Source organism: Antrostomus carolinensis, unplaced genomic scaffold (genome assembly GCF_000700745.2).
Source record: "Antrostomus carolinensis isolate BGI_N321 unplaced genomic scaffold, ASM70074v2 scaffold11596, whole genome shotgun sequence".
In the NCBI taxonomy this organism is placed as follows: Eukaryota; Metazoa; Chordata; class Aves; order Caprimulgiformes; family Caprimulgidae; genus Antrostomus; species Antrostomus carolinensis.
This window is the reverse complement of record NW_010321195.1, coordinates 37,568-50,693: the sequence shown is the minus strand read 5'-3', so window position 1 is coordinate 50,693 and position 13,126 is coordinate 37,568. Positions and strand designations below refer to the sequence as shown.

General features: G+C 38.1%; 1 protein-coding gene across 1 annotated transcript in view; it reads left to right on the top strand.

Moving 5' to 3' along the window:
- The window catches only part of ABCC4 (ATP binding cassette subfamily C member 4 (PEL blood group)), a 138,758-nt gene that overhangs the window by 90,919 nt on the left and 34,713 nt on the right, over positions 1–13,126 (top strand). Inside the window, exons 20-24 of the mRNA XM_029085418.1 lie at positions 2,903–3,053; positions 3,694–3,813; positions 7,300–7,410; positions 8,898–8,998; positions 11,269–11,460. Coding sequence (XP_028941251.1) covers positions 2,903–3,053; positions 3,694–3,813; positions 7,300–7,410; positions 8,898–8,998; positions 11,269–11,460 — 675 coding nt within the window. The remainder of the gene's footprint in view (positions 1–2,902; positions 3,054–3,693; positions 3,814–7,299; positions 7,411–8,897; positions 8,999–11,268; positions 11,461–13,126) is intronic.

The window sequence follows — 13,126 nt, the reverse complement described above, 5'->3', positions numbered from 1 at the left end:
TTTCAGTTATAAGCTGATTCTGCTAGACAAGGTCAAGATATCCAGTCCTGAGTGTTTCTTGCTGTGCAAACTGAACACCTAGCTCACTCCTCCAGAGAGGAGAGCAGTCAGACTGCTGGTGTTATCATCACCCTATCTTGGGTCGTCCAGCTTGCACGCAGTGAGTCTGCTAGAAGTTGGGGCAGTCTCCAGCTGAAAAGGGTAGTTGTCTCTTGTGAAACTCGGGGAACTAAAACCTTTGTCTTACCTCACACAGTAACTACATGATTACAGTCTGCAAATGGTTGTGTCTGGCTTTCAGACTACTTCATTAAGAGTTAATTTATATGCAGGTTTGGTTTTCCAAAAAAATAGCACACATGACTGATCCACCCTATCATAAATTTTTATAATGATAAGGTGGTGCAGCCTCATCTAAAATTCCTTCCAAAGGCGGTGTCAGATTTTTACTTTAGTCATCCTAACCATCTTTTCCTTCTCTATATTTTTGCCATAGCAAGGCTTTGTTTACATGAGCTGGATCCTAATAATTCTACTCCCACTCCCACCCCACCGGCACTTTGCAACATATTGTAGATTATCATCACTAAAACTTCAGTTTGGCTTTTTAAAATTTTTTATTAAGAAACATTTTCTTTTCCTCAGAATTTTTTTCCTTGAAGCAGCTTTCCTCAACGCTTCACTTCAGGTTTGCGGCTGATGGTATGAGGAGGCAGAGGTACTTCAGGGACTGCGTTTTTGTGACTGTCTAGGAGGTGGCAGAGGGAGAAGGGGAAGGCAGCAGGCATATAAAGCAGATTTGGGAGTGAGTTGTTAGAAGGAAGGAACAGACTTCAATCTCCCTTTGCCATTGGGGATGGAGGTGAGGGATCCTTTAGAAAGTAGTTAGTGTGCAGATGGCTGACAGGCTTGGCAGAGGCAACGAGCAGTACCAGGGAAAACTGTGATCTATACAGGAGAAAATTTGGAGGAAGTCAGGAATCTTTATTTCCCTTTTTCTCATCCAACAATAAAAACAAAATACACTGACAGAATGCTGGAGAAATAGAAGTTAGAGAAGAGCTGATGGCAGTGCTGCTTTGTTTTGCTTTGTGCTAACATAACCATGTGTGTAATTGATCCAAGTGAAATACCGTGCGCTCTCGCTGCCAGCTTGCCTCCCCGTGATGAAATATAGGTAAAATATTTGCAATCTACTGTATGTATCCAGAAGGTCAAACAACCAGATGCTGTCAACACCTTAACCCATAGATGAGCAGTGTAGTGGTATTGCAGCTTCTTTCAGAGCTCCTACCCCATACCTACCCTATAGCTATTTTCCTTAATAGATTTTTGTGAGACCCTATAATGTGCTTTCAGGATCTGTGAAATGCAAGGCTGTTATGCTGATAAATCTTCTATCGTGAGCTAAGATCTTCCCTAGAGCCGAAGACTAAATTGTGCTGACTCATGCAGTTGTAATGCGTAAGGTGTGTGGGTTTGCTCTTTGGTCAGGTGAAATTAGGGTAAAGTCAGAGAAGCCTCAAGAAAAAACAGATGTAGGGGAAAAGGTTGTGCTTGGTTTTGGCTTTAGAGTGTGTGTGTGGGCTACCAGAAGCGCAACAGGAAATGCAGTGTTTCGTAGGCACTTCTATTGAAAGTGTTTGAAAATCCAGGTAGCTCTCTGCTATCTGACCTTAGCTGATGTGTTGCTTAACTTTTCCAACTTGATGCACAGACAAAGGGACAGAAACCTTTTTGCTGTAAGACACACATTCTCAGGACACAATGATGACTAATGCATTTTTGGCATCCAGATGTCATGATGAAGAAGGCAGCTCGTCTACAGTCCATAAAATTGGGACCTTTTAGAAAATATTGTCATTTCTAAGGAATTTCTTAATGAAAATAATACAGGAATTTAGGGTTGAGCTAGACTTTCAGTTGTCTATTTTCGGTACAGGGTGTGGTTTCTTTTTATGTGGAGGTTTCTCCCCCCCACACTTTTTAAGAAGGAAATGCGCACACCCTGATTTCAGTATGCCAGGACTCCTGGCATACATACATACATACACAGCTGGTGTTTTGAAAGAAATTTATGTGCAGATAATGCTTTTCATAGTGTATTCAAACTGTGAAGGATGTGAAGTGGTCTGCAGGAAATGGGAGATTGACTTCAGAAAGCTGGGCCAGAATCAACTGTCCTAAGCAACAAAGCTTCATTCCACATTATATCTAATTTTCTCAGAGTAAATTCAGGCTTAGCTGAGCCATTCATCTTGTACTCTGAAGTAAAACTGGTAAAAGTAGCCTCTTATGACACTTCTTGCAGTGTTTTAACATTTTCTTCTTATTTGTAATGTTTCCCAATGCAATCCTTTGGGAAGAGAAAGCTCACTTTCTCTGATGCTGAATTTTCTTTCTAAATGGGACAAAGTTGTTTTTAGGAGAAGGTTACAAGCCTGTGTTGAAAGTCACTCTTCCAACTGAAATTCAGTCTTTCAACAGTTTCTTTTTACCTGGAGTGAAAAAACATCTCTCTGATTCACCAGATAGCTTGGGTTAATTAAAGTTTAGTTGTCTGTTTCATTAATCAACTATTATTTTGTTACAGCAGTCACAAATTAGTCCACAAAGACAGACACTAATGTTCAGTCAACCAGTTTTGTAAAGACATTTCTTAAAGAACAAATAATGCAAAAGAGAACCATAAACTGCACAATTGGTCAAATTAGATATTACTGTAAAATCTTCCAGTTGTTTAAAAATAGATGTTGCTCATATGTTATACAATGCATCTGCTCTTAAATTTGGTAGCTATGTTTAAATATTTAAGTTTCAATGGTGTTAAATAGTTTTATACTTGTTCTAAATTAAATTCTTCTGGCAAAGAGTTTTTTATTTTGTTTCTATTGTGTTGCAGACTCTCCTACAGATTTTTGGTGTGGTGGCTGTGGCTGTGGCAGTGATTCCTTGGATACTCATCCCCTTAATTCCACTATTTATTCTTTTCATTTTTCTTCGACGATATTTCTTAGACACTTCAAGAGATATTAAACGTCTAGAATCCACAAGTATGTAGTTTGGCAGGATTTAATGTTAGTTTGAACCCTACTTGTTATTATGTAAAATGCTAGTATTTTATAGACAATCCATCAAAGATTTTTTTTCTTTTGCTATGCAAATAACTTCCTTATTGCCTTGGTTCTCAACTAGTGAATTACATGCTTAACTCCTGTTTTGCATAATGATAGACCTTAGGTGTGTTAGTTCAACTATCTGTAAGTAAAGCTAGTTAAGAACATACTAAGTTGCTGGTCTTTGGGTCCTTGCATGCACATATTAATGGTGTTTCTGACCTAATCTGACTCTTGTGCCTGACTTGAGCTTGACTATAATATGAAATATTAAGCATTGTGAATAACAAACAGGGATGCCTCATGTCATTAATAAAGCTCAAAGAATTTCTTCAGTGACAGCTGTTGTTAAAAGCATACGACATTTTTGTATAAATTAATCTGCTTGACTGTCTGACTAATTCTAATTGAGTAAGGGGACTGTGGTTAAAGATACCGCGTATTTATTCTAAAAGGATGCAGCACAGTAACTTGTATGGTTAAATATAAAGTAGTAGGATTAAAGATTAGTGTGGTACAAAAAGAATTAAATGTTGTCCTTCAGCTATTGCTAAGTTAGTCTCATTTTCCTTTGTAGCTCGAAGTCCAGTGTTCTCCCACTTGTCATCATCCCTCCAGGGACTTTGGACTATTCGGGCTTTGAAAGCAGAGGAAAGATTTCAAAAATTATTTGATGCACACCAAGACCTCCACTCAGGTTTGTGATGAATTGATGTGAAAAATCAAATACTTTGCTCTGTAGGAGGGAAATATCTTATGCCCTCAGCGACATGTATATAATGTAGACTAAAATCAGTAGGAGCTGTGCATTTGTCTCTTTAGGGTAAAATTTCTCTATTAGAACAAAAACATTATTATCCGTCTAGATTTTGGGAGTTTACTTTGGGCTGTAATATAATTTGAGATACCCACACATATGTTTTTATAATGTCTAAGATAAACATTTTAAAGAATGCCTGATAAGAATATTTAAAGAATAATTTTTGACATTTTCCTGGATTCCATCTTTAAAAAGGGGTGGGGGAAGGAACAAGCTATATTATGAAGCATTTAATATTAAGCAGTGTGCTAGGAGTGGGCAGAGATGATGAATTTAAATTAAAAGTTTCATAAGTCTCACTTCTTTTTTACTTTGAACAGTTTTCAGGACTCAGATCTAATATCTGGTATTAACATGACCAGAAGGTGTAAAATGTTAGTATTCTGCAAGCATAAGTAGCATATAATTCAGGTTTCCACTGTGATTCTTTACCTTCTGTCAATTGAATATTCTCTGTTACAATGCTTTTAAAGATGCAGCAGAATGCAAGTTTGTAATTATGTGTTTGTTGGTAAGATGTTGCATTTCCTCTGTTACAAGACACACAGGTATATTCTATGGCTTTTTTGTAGTTTATAGACTTTTGGGATTTCAGACCAGACCAATTGATCTTTCCTGAAGTACAGTTTTTCACAGGCGGTAGAATTTGTACACTGACCTCTGCGTTGACACCAGTAACTTGTGACTGGAGAAACATATTTTTCAGGGAGTCACCTCTAGCTTTGAACTCCCCATTTCTTAATATTTTCAAGTTGCTACATATCTGACCAAATCAGTTTGACAGTACTGATAGTGAGGGAACACAAAGTTGTTTTTAAACTTTGTATTAAAAGACATCTTTAGGGGATAAACTGTATGTGAAAGCTTCACTATAAAAGAGGACCGTGGCCTTTAAAGTAAATATATTCTTGTATTTTAAGGTCAGATCTAAGGAACATAATCATATTATTTTCCAGTCAATTTTATGCATCTCTCTAACAAAACTATCAATAACACCCCTTCCAGTCAGTTCAGGAACTTACTTTTGAGATAAAGCTTCACTGCTTAAAGTTGCATTCTTTGGTGTACCTACATGCTTCATCGTGGTGTCTTTCCCACCAGAGTATTTGGGGTATGCCAATTTGCTTAGTATGAGCGTGGGTTTTGGTTCTCAGAAGGAATATGAGCTAGCAATGTCCCTAAGCAGCAAAGAAGACCAACAGCATCTGGGCTGTATTAACAGGAGCACAGCCAGTGAAAGGAGGGAAGTGATTATCCCCCTCAGCACTTGTTAGCCCACATCTGGAATACTGCATCCAGTTTTGGACCCCCAGATACAGGAAATGGTCTCACAAACTGGAGTGAGTTCAGTGGAGGGGCTGCTAAGATGGTCAGGGGACTAAGAGGAGAGGACTCCCTGTGAGAAGAGGCTGAGGAAACAGGGCTTATTCAACTTGCAGAAGAGAAGGCTTAGAGAAGACTTAATAGCTTCCCTCTAGTACCTGCAAGGATGTTACTAAAAAGATAGTCAAGCTCTTCAGAGTGGTACATGGTGGGAGGAGCAAGAAAATGGGTATAAGTTGAACCAAAAGCAGTTCAACCTGGATACAAGGAAAATCTTTTTCATCATGAGGACAGTCAAGCAGAGGATCAGGCTGCCCAGAGCTGTTGTGCAGGCTCCATCCATGGAGATTTTCAAGACTCAACTACATAGCATGGGGAGTTTGACCAAACCTAAGCTTCCTTCCTGCCAGTGCAACATCTCTATAAGCAAGCTCGCAAGTCATCGGAAGTCTCATCATGTCTTGAGCAAGCAGCTGTGTTTGACTGCTAGCCAGGTTAAACCACCACACATCATGATGAGTCTTTGTTAGTCCACATGAATGCCATATTCCTGCATGCACAGTAGCCCCAGTTGCATAGGGGGGTTGCAGAATGCCTTGTCTCAAGCTGGCAGTGTAGTGCACCTTCCTGGACAACAGGATCAATGAAGCAAAACCAGGGAGCTGAAAAATCTACAAACCAAGTGTCCAATTTCCTGGTGTTACAGCTACACTATTGCACCAAAAATGACCTTCCATGTCACCAGGAAACTGACATAGGCTCTGTTTCCAGGGTCACTCAGCTCCTGGGTTTCAGAGGTACCTAAATTACAATGGTGAATTCCATTTTTTGGAATGAGATTTATGACTTGATGTGGCACTCTCTTCTGCATACATCGTTCCATGTGCATAGGTGCATGACTGTCTATTAGACCACATCAGGTGTCTTGTTTGATGAAACTAGTGGTCAGGCACATGCAGTTAGAGTTGATCTAACTGAGGTTACCGGCTCTGGGCCTTACTTGGCTGCCTCTTGTCATGCTCATTCTTTCCCTTTGCTGCCCTCCCAAAGTAATTGCCCTCCTGCACTTCTGTTGGCTCAATCATTGATTTGATCACTCCATAATCCGGCTATCCAAAATGATCTGGCTTAAAACCAGACTTACCTCCTCCCTTTTTTTATAAAAGGGAGAGTTTTTTCAATTTGAATCTTTCCCAGCACTGGGCTAAGGAACATTGAAACAGTTGAAACCGCACTGATCTTTACCATGGAGTAATGACAAGCAACGCAGAAAGGGCTGGAATGGTAACCTTCTGCTGTGACTTGGTTGCAGCTGGAACAATTCATCTGACTGCAGCCTAAGCAATAAATAATGCCATACTTTGTTATGGCTACTTGACTTCTGGTTTTGGCCCTGAATTCAAACATGTTGCCTTCTGTATTGCAATGTCTTTTCCTGCTGTCTCCTGTATCTTGTACTGTAGCATATCTGTCTAGGATGGAATTTAGCACCAAATTGTGGACACCTGGATGTGAGTGCCCAGTGGAGATGTCCACCTGTGAGCTTCCCTGAAAGTAGATATGTGCATTTAGTCAACTGAATAGCTTTGTAGCTCTGCTGGCTGTATTGAGTAACTCTTATGGGAGCTTAACCAGCTGCAGCTGCCTTCTAAAGACTTGGCTCTGACAGTTGTGTTCTGATATGTTCTAGTTAAAAGCCTGTAGACTGTACTCCAGCTACAGGAAATGTAGTTGTACTTCTGCTTTTTGTATACGACTCCTGAGTCTGCTAGAGTTAAAAAAAGGCTTCAGTTTTCAATAAATGGACCATGCTTTAGGCCTTGACTGTTTTTCTTCCTATTACTGTATGTTATACTAGCTGTGTTTGCTGTTATTACTGTCTGTTCTGATCATCGTCAGTCTATACAGTCATGCACTTGAAGATGGCAATGCTTTTTTTTTAACAACTTATAATCTTAACATGAATTAATTTAATAACAGTTATACAGCTTTGTTTTCTAATAATCCACTGTTCTTATGTCTTTGTAAAATACACTTTAGAGGCCTGGTTTCTATTTTTGACGACCTCGAGGTGGTTTGCTGTGCGTTTGGATGCCATCTGTGCCATTTTTGTTATAGTGGTTGCTTTTGGTTCCCTGCTTCTCGCCAAGAGTAAGTACAGATGTTAGAAAAAGTTCACCCAGTAATTACCATGTATAGTAATGTCTAATTCTTTTTCATAGTTTGCTGTTTCTAATTGTTTAAGGACTGTAATTAAGTTAAATGTTTCTTTCTAGATCATGATCTCTTCCTCAGTCTAGGGCACTGGGGCTGTATCTGCTTTCCTGCAAATACTGGAGGCAGTTCAGACATCTTCCGGGCTTAGGCATGCATCTGCCATCATCCCCAAATGTGCAAACAAACTTGCAGATCTGTAGTCTTCACTTTTGAGATTCTGGCTTTCACAGCAATAACAACAAATAAATCTTTTTCATTTTCCCCACCTTTGCCTTTCTTTTTTGGGCCTACAGGGCTTTGCTTTTCATACTGAAACACCCACAGAGCTGCTTCTTAACAGCTTTTTTCCTTTCTACACATGGCACAGTAGGCCAAAAGGCAAGCTAAAATTCCTAGGGATACTCTTCTAATATCGTGGATCAGCAGGATAGGCCAGTTCTAGAATGAAAATCGACTCATGATAATGCATTTTATGTTCACTGTCACTCATGGACTGTCATTAGTGTATGCATCGTTGAAGATGTAATTGGGTTAGATTTACTAGAATCAGATAGTAATCTAAAATAGGAAGGAAGAAGTAATTATCTTGGACATGAAAATTAGTGCTAATTTGCTGGGGTTTGTTTCTTTTCTTTTTCGTTTGGATAAGTTATGTATATGCATGTGTGTTTTAAAATTTGAACACTCTGTTCTGCTCAATGCTGAAAATTTTGAGCTAGGTTTGATGTTACTAGAATGCAAAAAGACAAGTCAAAACAATGGTCCTGAATCTTTCCTTGCCTCTGGATAAGGAGTAGCTCTCTTGAAGTCAATAGAGCTATGCTAGTATAAAGTTCAATTGAGTCAGGAGGACAATCATGCTTAATATTGGGGCAAACACAATTCATTTATTTTTTGAGAGTAAACCTGACCCACTGAACACAATAAATGTTTATATAAACAATGGAAGAAATATTCTGTCCTATTTTATTATCTGATCACTTAAAAGAGTACAAAGTTGATGTAAATGTAACTTATTTTGAAGTCATTTTATGCTTATTTTCTGCTTAGGTTTAGGGGCTGATCTAATTCTCTTAGAAAAAAGTGAAAAGTTACTAATGCTGAGCCAGGTAGGGACAACCCTAACAAGCTATGTAAGTATGGTCTTGAGACTGAACCTCAGTTTTTAGATAAAATGCCAGGCTAAGGAGAATTGGGACTATCTTTTCAAATACACAATTTCCAAAATGTACCAAAAAATGCAGCAAGTAGCTGTTCTGCCTGGAGCTACTCATTGCACAGATGGCAAGTACAGTGTAACCAAACAAAATTCTGGCTGTGATTCTTCCATCATGTAAGTAACCTCATGAAAGTGAAGTTAACTAGGATTTTGTGTAATTACTAGTGTACCTATTTGATTGTCTTTTTTCTTTGTTCTGCAGCTTTGAATGCAGGGCAGGTTGGTTTGGCACTATCCTATGCAATCACCCTCATGGGAACATTCCAGTGGGGTGTGAGACAAAGTGCTGAAGTTGAAAACCTGGTAATGTTTATTTCTTCCTTTTCCTGGTCATGACATGAGGCCTTAAGGACAGGATTCTTCTTAATTAAATTAGGACATTAATACCTTAGCAAGCGATTGAGGCACCACTTACAGTCCGTAAAGAAAAATAGGCTCTTTTAGAGTATAATTTGTCTGACTGATTTTGAATGCCTGTTGAGATGAATTGTGCCAGGTCACTGTCCTTCTCCATTCATAGTAAGGGAGACTTTATAATCTCCCTTTACAGCAGAAGGGACACTGTCTAGTTACAGTATAGACAATTGCATTGTAACCTGCAGAAATTAATCCCCCTCTATAAGTAGTTTTTAATTTATTTATTTATATATATTTTTTTTTTAGATTTGGGATTTTTAATTTGTTATTTATTATTACATTTTAAATTTTTATTTATATCCCTCGTGGCATTTTTAGGGTCCTGTTAATTCGTTGTAAAGGCTTGTTTCTTCTTTATTTGTTGTAAGTTAAGAAATACTTAGAAGTATTTGTTTATATTCAGCTGAGAGGGTTGTGTGTTTTCCAAAATATGCAAAGTAAAACACCTTTCACCAATTTACAATATTTACTAGCATGTTCTAGTTTGTCTATTTACTTTCTTAAGTTAATATATAAGAAAAATGGCTATAAAAATAACATACTGAGCATAAATCTGAGGATTTTTGTGTTGTGTTGACAACTGAAGGTTACTTGTAATTATGGTTTGCTGGCCATAGTCTAGGAAATAAGTGTAGTCCTTTGGTAGAAGTTAGAAAGCCATGTTTAATAACAGATAAAATTAATAATGATAATGTTAGATTTGTAATTTTTTGTCTAGCACATTGCTTCTTCAGAGCATTTTTCAGACATGAGTAAACTAGTGGTGACAGAGTTCAGTGAGAAATGGGGTGAGAGCTTTTAGGTTTTTCATACCAGTTGGGAGTGTTTGGAAGTGTCAATGTGAAGGGACTATTATGTAGTAAGTTACCCTCGTGGAGGCTGTGTTTCAGAAATACTTTGGAGGATAAAGGCTTCCTATCCACTAAGCTGGCTTTGATGTGGAATGTTGATCATTTTATGGAGCTGTGATTAAAATCAACTTTTTTGACAGGTGGACATCCACCAAAAATCCCTTGTTATTAAAGACTGACTACATTTGGGGGAGGCAAGAACATTTCCTCTCTGTTCTACTCTGTCACTCCTTCCTTATATGTTTTCCCTTGGAGCTTATTTTGTAATGTGGAAAGAGTAGGTGGCAGTGAGGTCAGAGAACTTGTTGCCTGGTGACCTCTGTCCTTAAAGCCACTCCAAGCAAAATAAACCTACTGGATATCCTATGATTTTTTATTTTATTTTTTTTAAGAATCCATCTATGAGTGAATACAGATAAATAAAATTAATTGTATTGAGAAGATGTATGGGTGAGGATGTGCACCAGAGCCCGAACAGCACTTTAATTGTTTGCCCAAGGGGAAATAAGTGTATAGATAGCTCAACTTCTGTTTCTCTTCCTTCCCATCAAATTATAGTTTCTTTCATATCTGGCATAAAGTACCTAAGAAAACAAGTTGTATTGCATATAAGTCACCAGTAATATGGTGGCAGCTATCTTGGATTGTGGAGTTACTTGTGACAAACATATCTAAAAGATTTGCTGTGGGTGAGCGCAATAGTAATGATCATGACAAAAAAAGGGCTGATGAAGCCAGTAACTTGGTGCTAGTAGCTATCGTGCGTCTGCCTGTAGCTCACATGGCAGTTTCTTTTCCAGTTTTGTCTTCCCAGCACACAACGAAATGGTGTTATCTTAGCCAAGACTGACAGACAATTCTCATAGCTTAAATTTCTTAATACTTATGCATGTACTTAGATTTGTAATGAATCCCACTGATTAGAAATGAATGTTTATATATGGAGCTATGTGTCATGATAGATTTGAGTCTGTAGTAGGACATGAGATGCATTATTTCAAATTTTTCAGTTGTATAAAGTAAGCATAAAAAGTATTTGGTCCCAAATACTCATCTCTGTGCTTAAAAGAAAAACTCTGTAGTAGGACATGAGATGCATTATTTCAATTTTTTCAGTTGTATAAAGTAAGCATAAAGTATTTGGTCCCAAATACTCTTCTCTGTGCTTAAAAGAAAAAGTCTGGAATAATTTGTGTTGAATCTTTGTAGTAAAAATACACACACACACATATATATGCATGTAATGTTTGCAATGTATGCAATAAGCTGAAATATATGTATATATGTCTTCTTTCCTTCCATTAGATGATATCAGTAGAAAGGGTAATGGAATATACAGAACTTGAAAAAGAGGCTCCCTGGGAGACCAACAAGCATCCACCACCTGAATGGCCAAGCCAAGGAATGATAGCATTTGAAAATGTTAACTTTTCTTACAGTCTAGATGGACCTTTGGTGTTAAAACATTTGTCTGTTTTAATTAAACCAAAAGAAAAGGTATGTATATGGCTGTCTTTGGCCATTCACAGAAATTAAGCAAAGACGCTAAATTGACAAGAAGTTGTGTGATAAAAATACATTATAAAATATATGGATATTGGGAAACCAGTAAGTGTTCTTTTAAAAAATAAGCCTTAGCCATATTTAACAGCCAAAGTTAGAGTCTGTTTATTTCCTGTAAATGTAGCATAAATATGTCTGGGAACATGATGTTCTGTCTGTCAAAACAACGTGTTAAATATATTTGATAATTTTCTGATAAAATTTTAATTTCATCAGAAAATGGCAGACCTTCAAAATACAAACTAAGCCCAAAATGTTAGTTCAAACCCAAAGCAAATGGAGATGAATTAGGAAATTAGGGATTCAGTAGAGGGAATGTAAATAGAATGAAAGGTGTCAACACACAAGGTGAGCAGAGACAATTGAAAATAAGGAATGTACACGCTATTGCACAGAGCCTCAAATGGGAGAGAGAAGAAAGAAATACAAATTAGTTGTATAAGTTTAGAATTGGGGATTTTATTTCAGTTCCTTTCGGCTACCAATCCAATTAACTGTTGCCATTAATTAGATTGGTAGCCAAAAGAAACATAGAAATAAAACTCTTCCTCTTCTGCAAATTTGACTCTTCCTCCCCAGTTTTGACACCATCCCAATTGAAAGCGTGCTGTAGGGAAGGTCTCCCCCACAGACAAAATTAAATTAGAGCCCTGCAGTGTTAATTTGTGCTTTGCTACATTTCAAATGCACATGTACTTTTTTGATTAGGATATCTTCCCTAGGAGGCTAGTTCAACTCTCCACAATCATTGCCCTGGCCTCGTTTGTAACATGCTTTTCCGTTCAGTGACAAACCTGTTTCATTGCTCAAGTGGACCTTTTTAATAACATGCATGTTCTCAGAATTCAACCCATCTTTGCTACATGGAGATATCTCATGGAATTAGGTGTGGGTGCTTAAGAAGAGGAGCAAAGGGGATGTTTATCCACTCTGCTTTTCTTGCCTACAGACCATCTCTTTAGCTGTTATATATCACTCCAATGTAATAGCAGACAAGAAGATTTACATTTCTTAGTGAGAGACAGAAATAAAATGAAAAATGGAAGCAAGAGGTATTAGCAGTGTATGACTCAGTCCTAGAAGGGGCCAGGAGGGAGAGGGATGACTAGGGGTATTTATTTTTGCTGAGTGGTTATGCTGTGGTTTTGTCATCCTGAAGTTAATTTGCCCAGCTTGAAACTATTGCCAAGAACTTCATGTTTGTTTCCTATGATGTTTTGCACAATACTGCAGTAGACTGCCACTGTGTAAAATAAATCTCACAAGCATCTGTGCCCCTTACATTGGTTTTAATTATGGAGAAGCGTCTCTTCACAACCAGGTTTTCAGATCCACTAGGAATTCTCCCCATGCAGCTGTCAGTGAGAGCTCTTCTGCCTGCTGATACCCCTGGCTCCTACAGACTTTGGTGGCTGCAGTGCCTCTAGCAGGAATAAGGAGTTTAAACTTCTGCTGTGCTTGTGGGTTGTTGGGTTTTTTTATGGCCACCTCAGCACCCAGTTTTGGAAGCTGTAGGTACAGTAAGGATGGAGGAGATGATTACTAGCAGATCACTTGTGGGTTAGGGTCTATTTTGATCTGCTTATCTCAGCATTCAGTA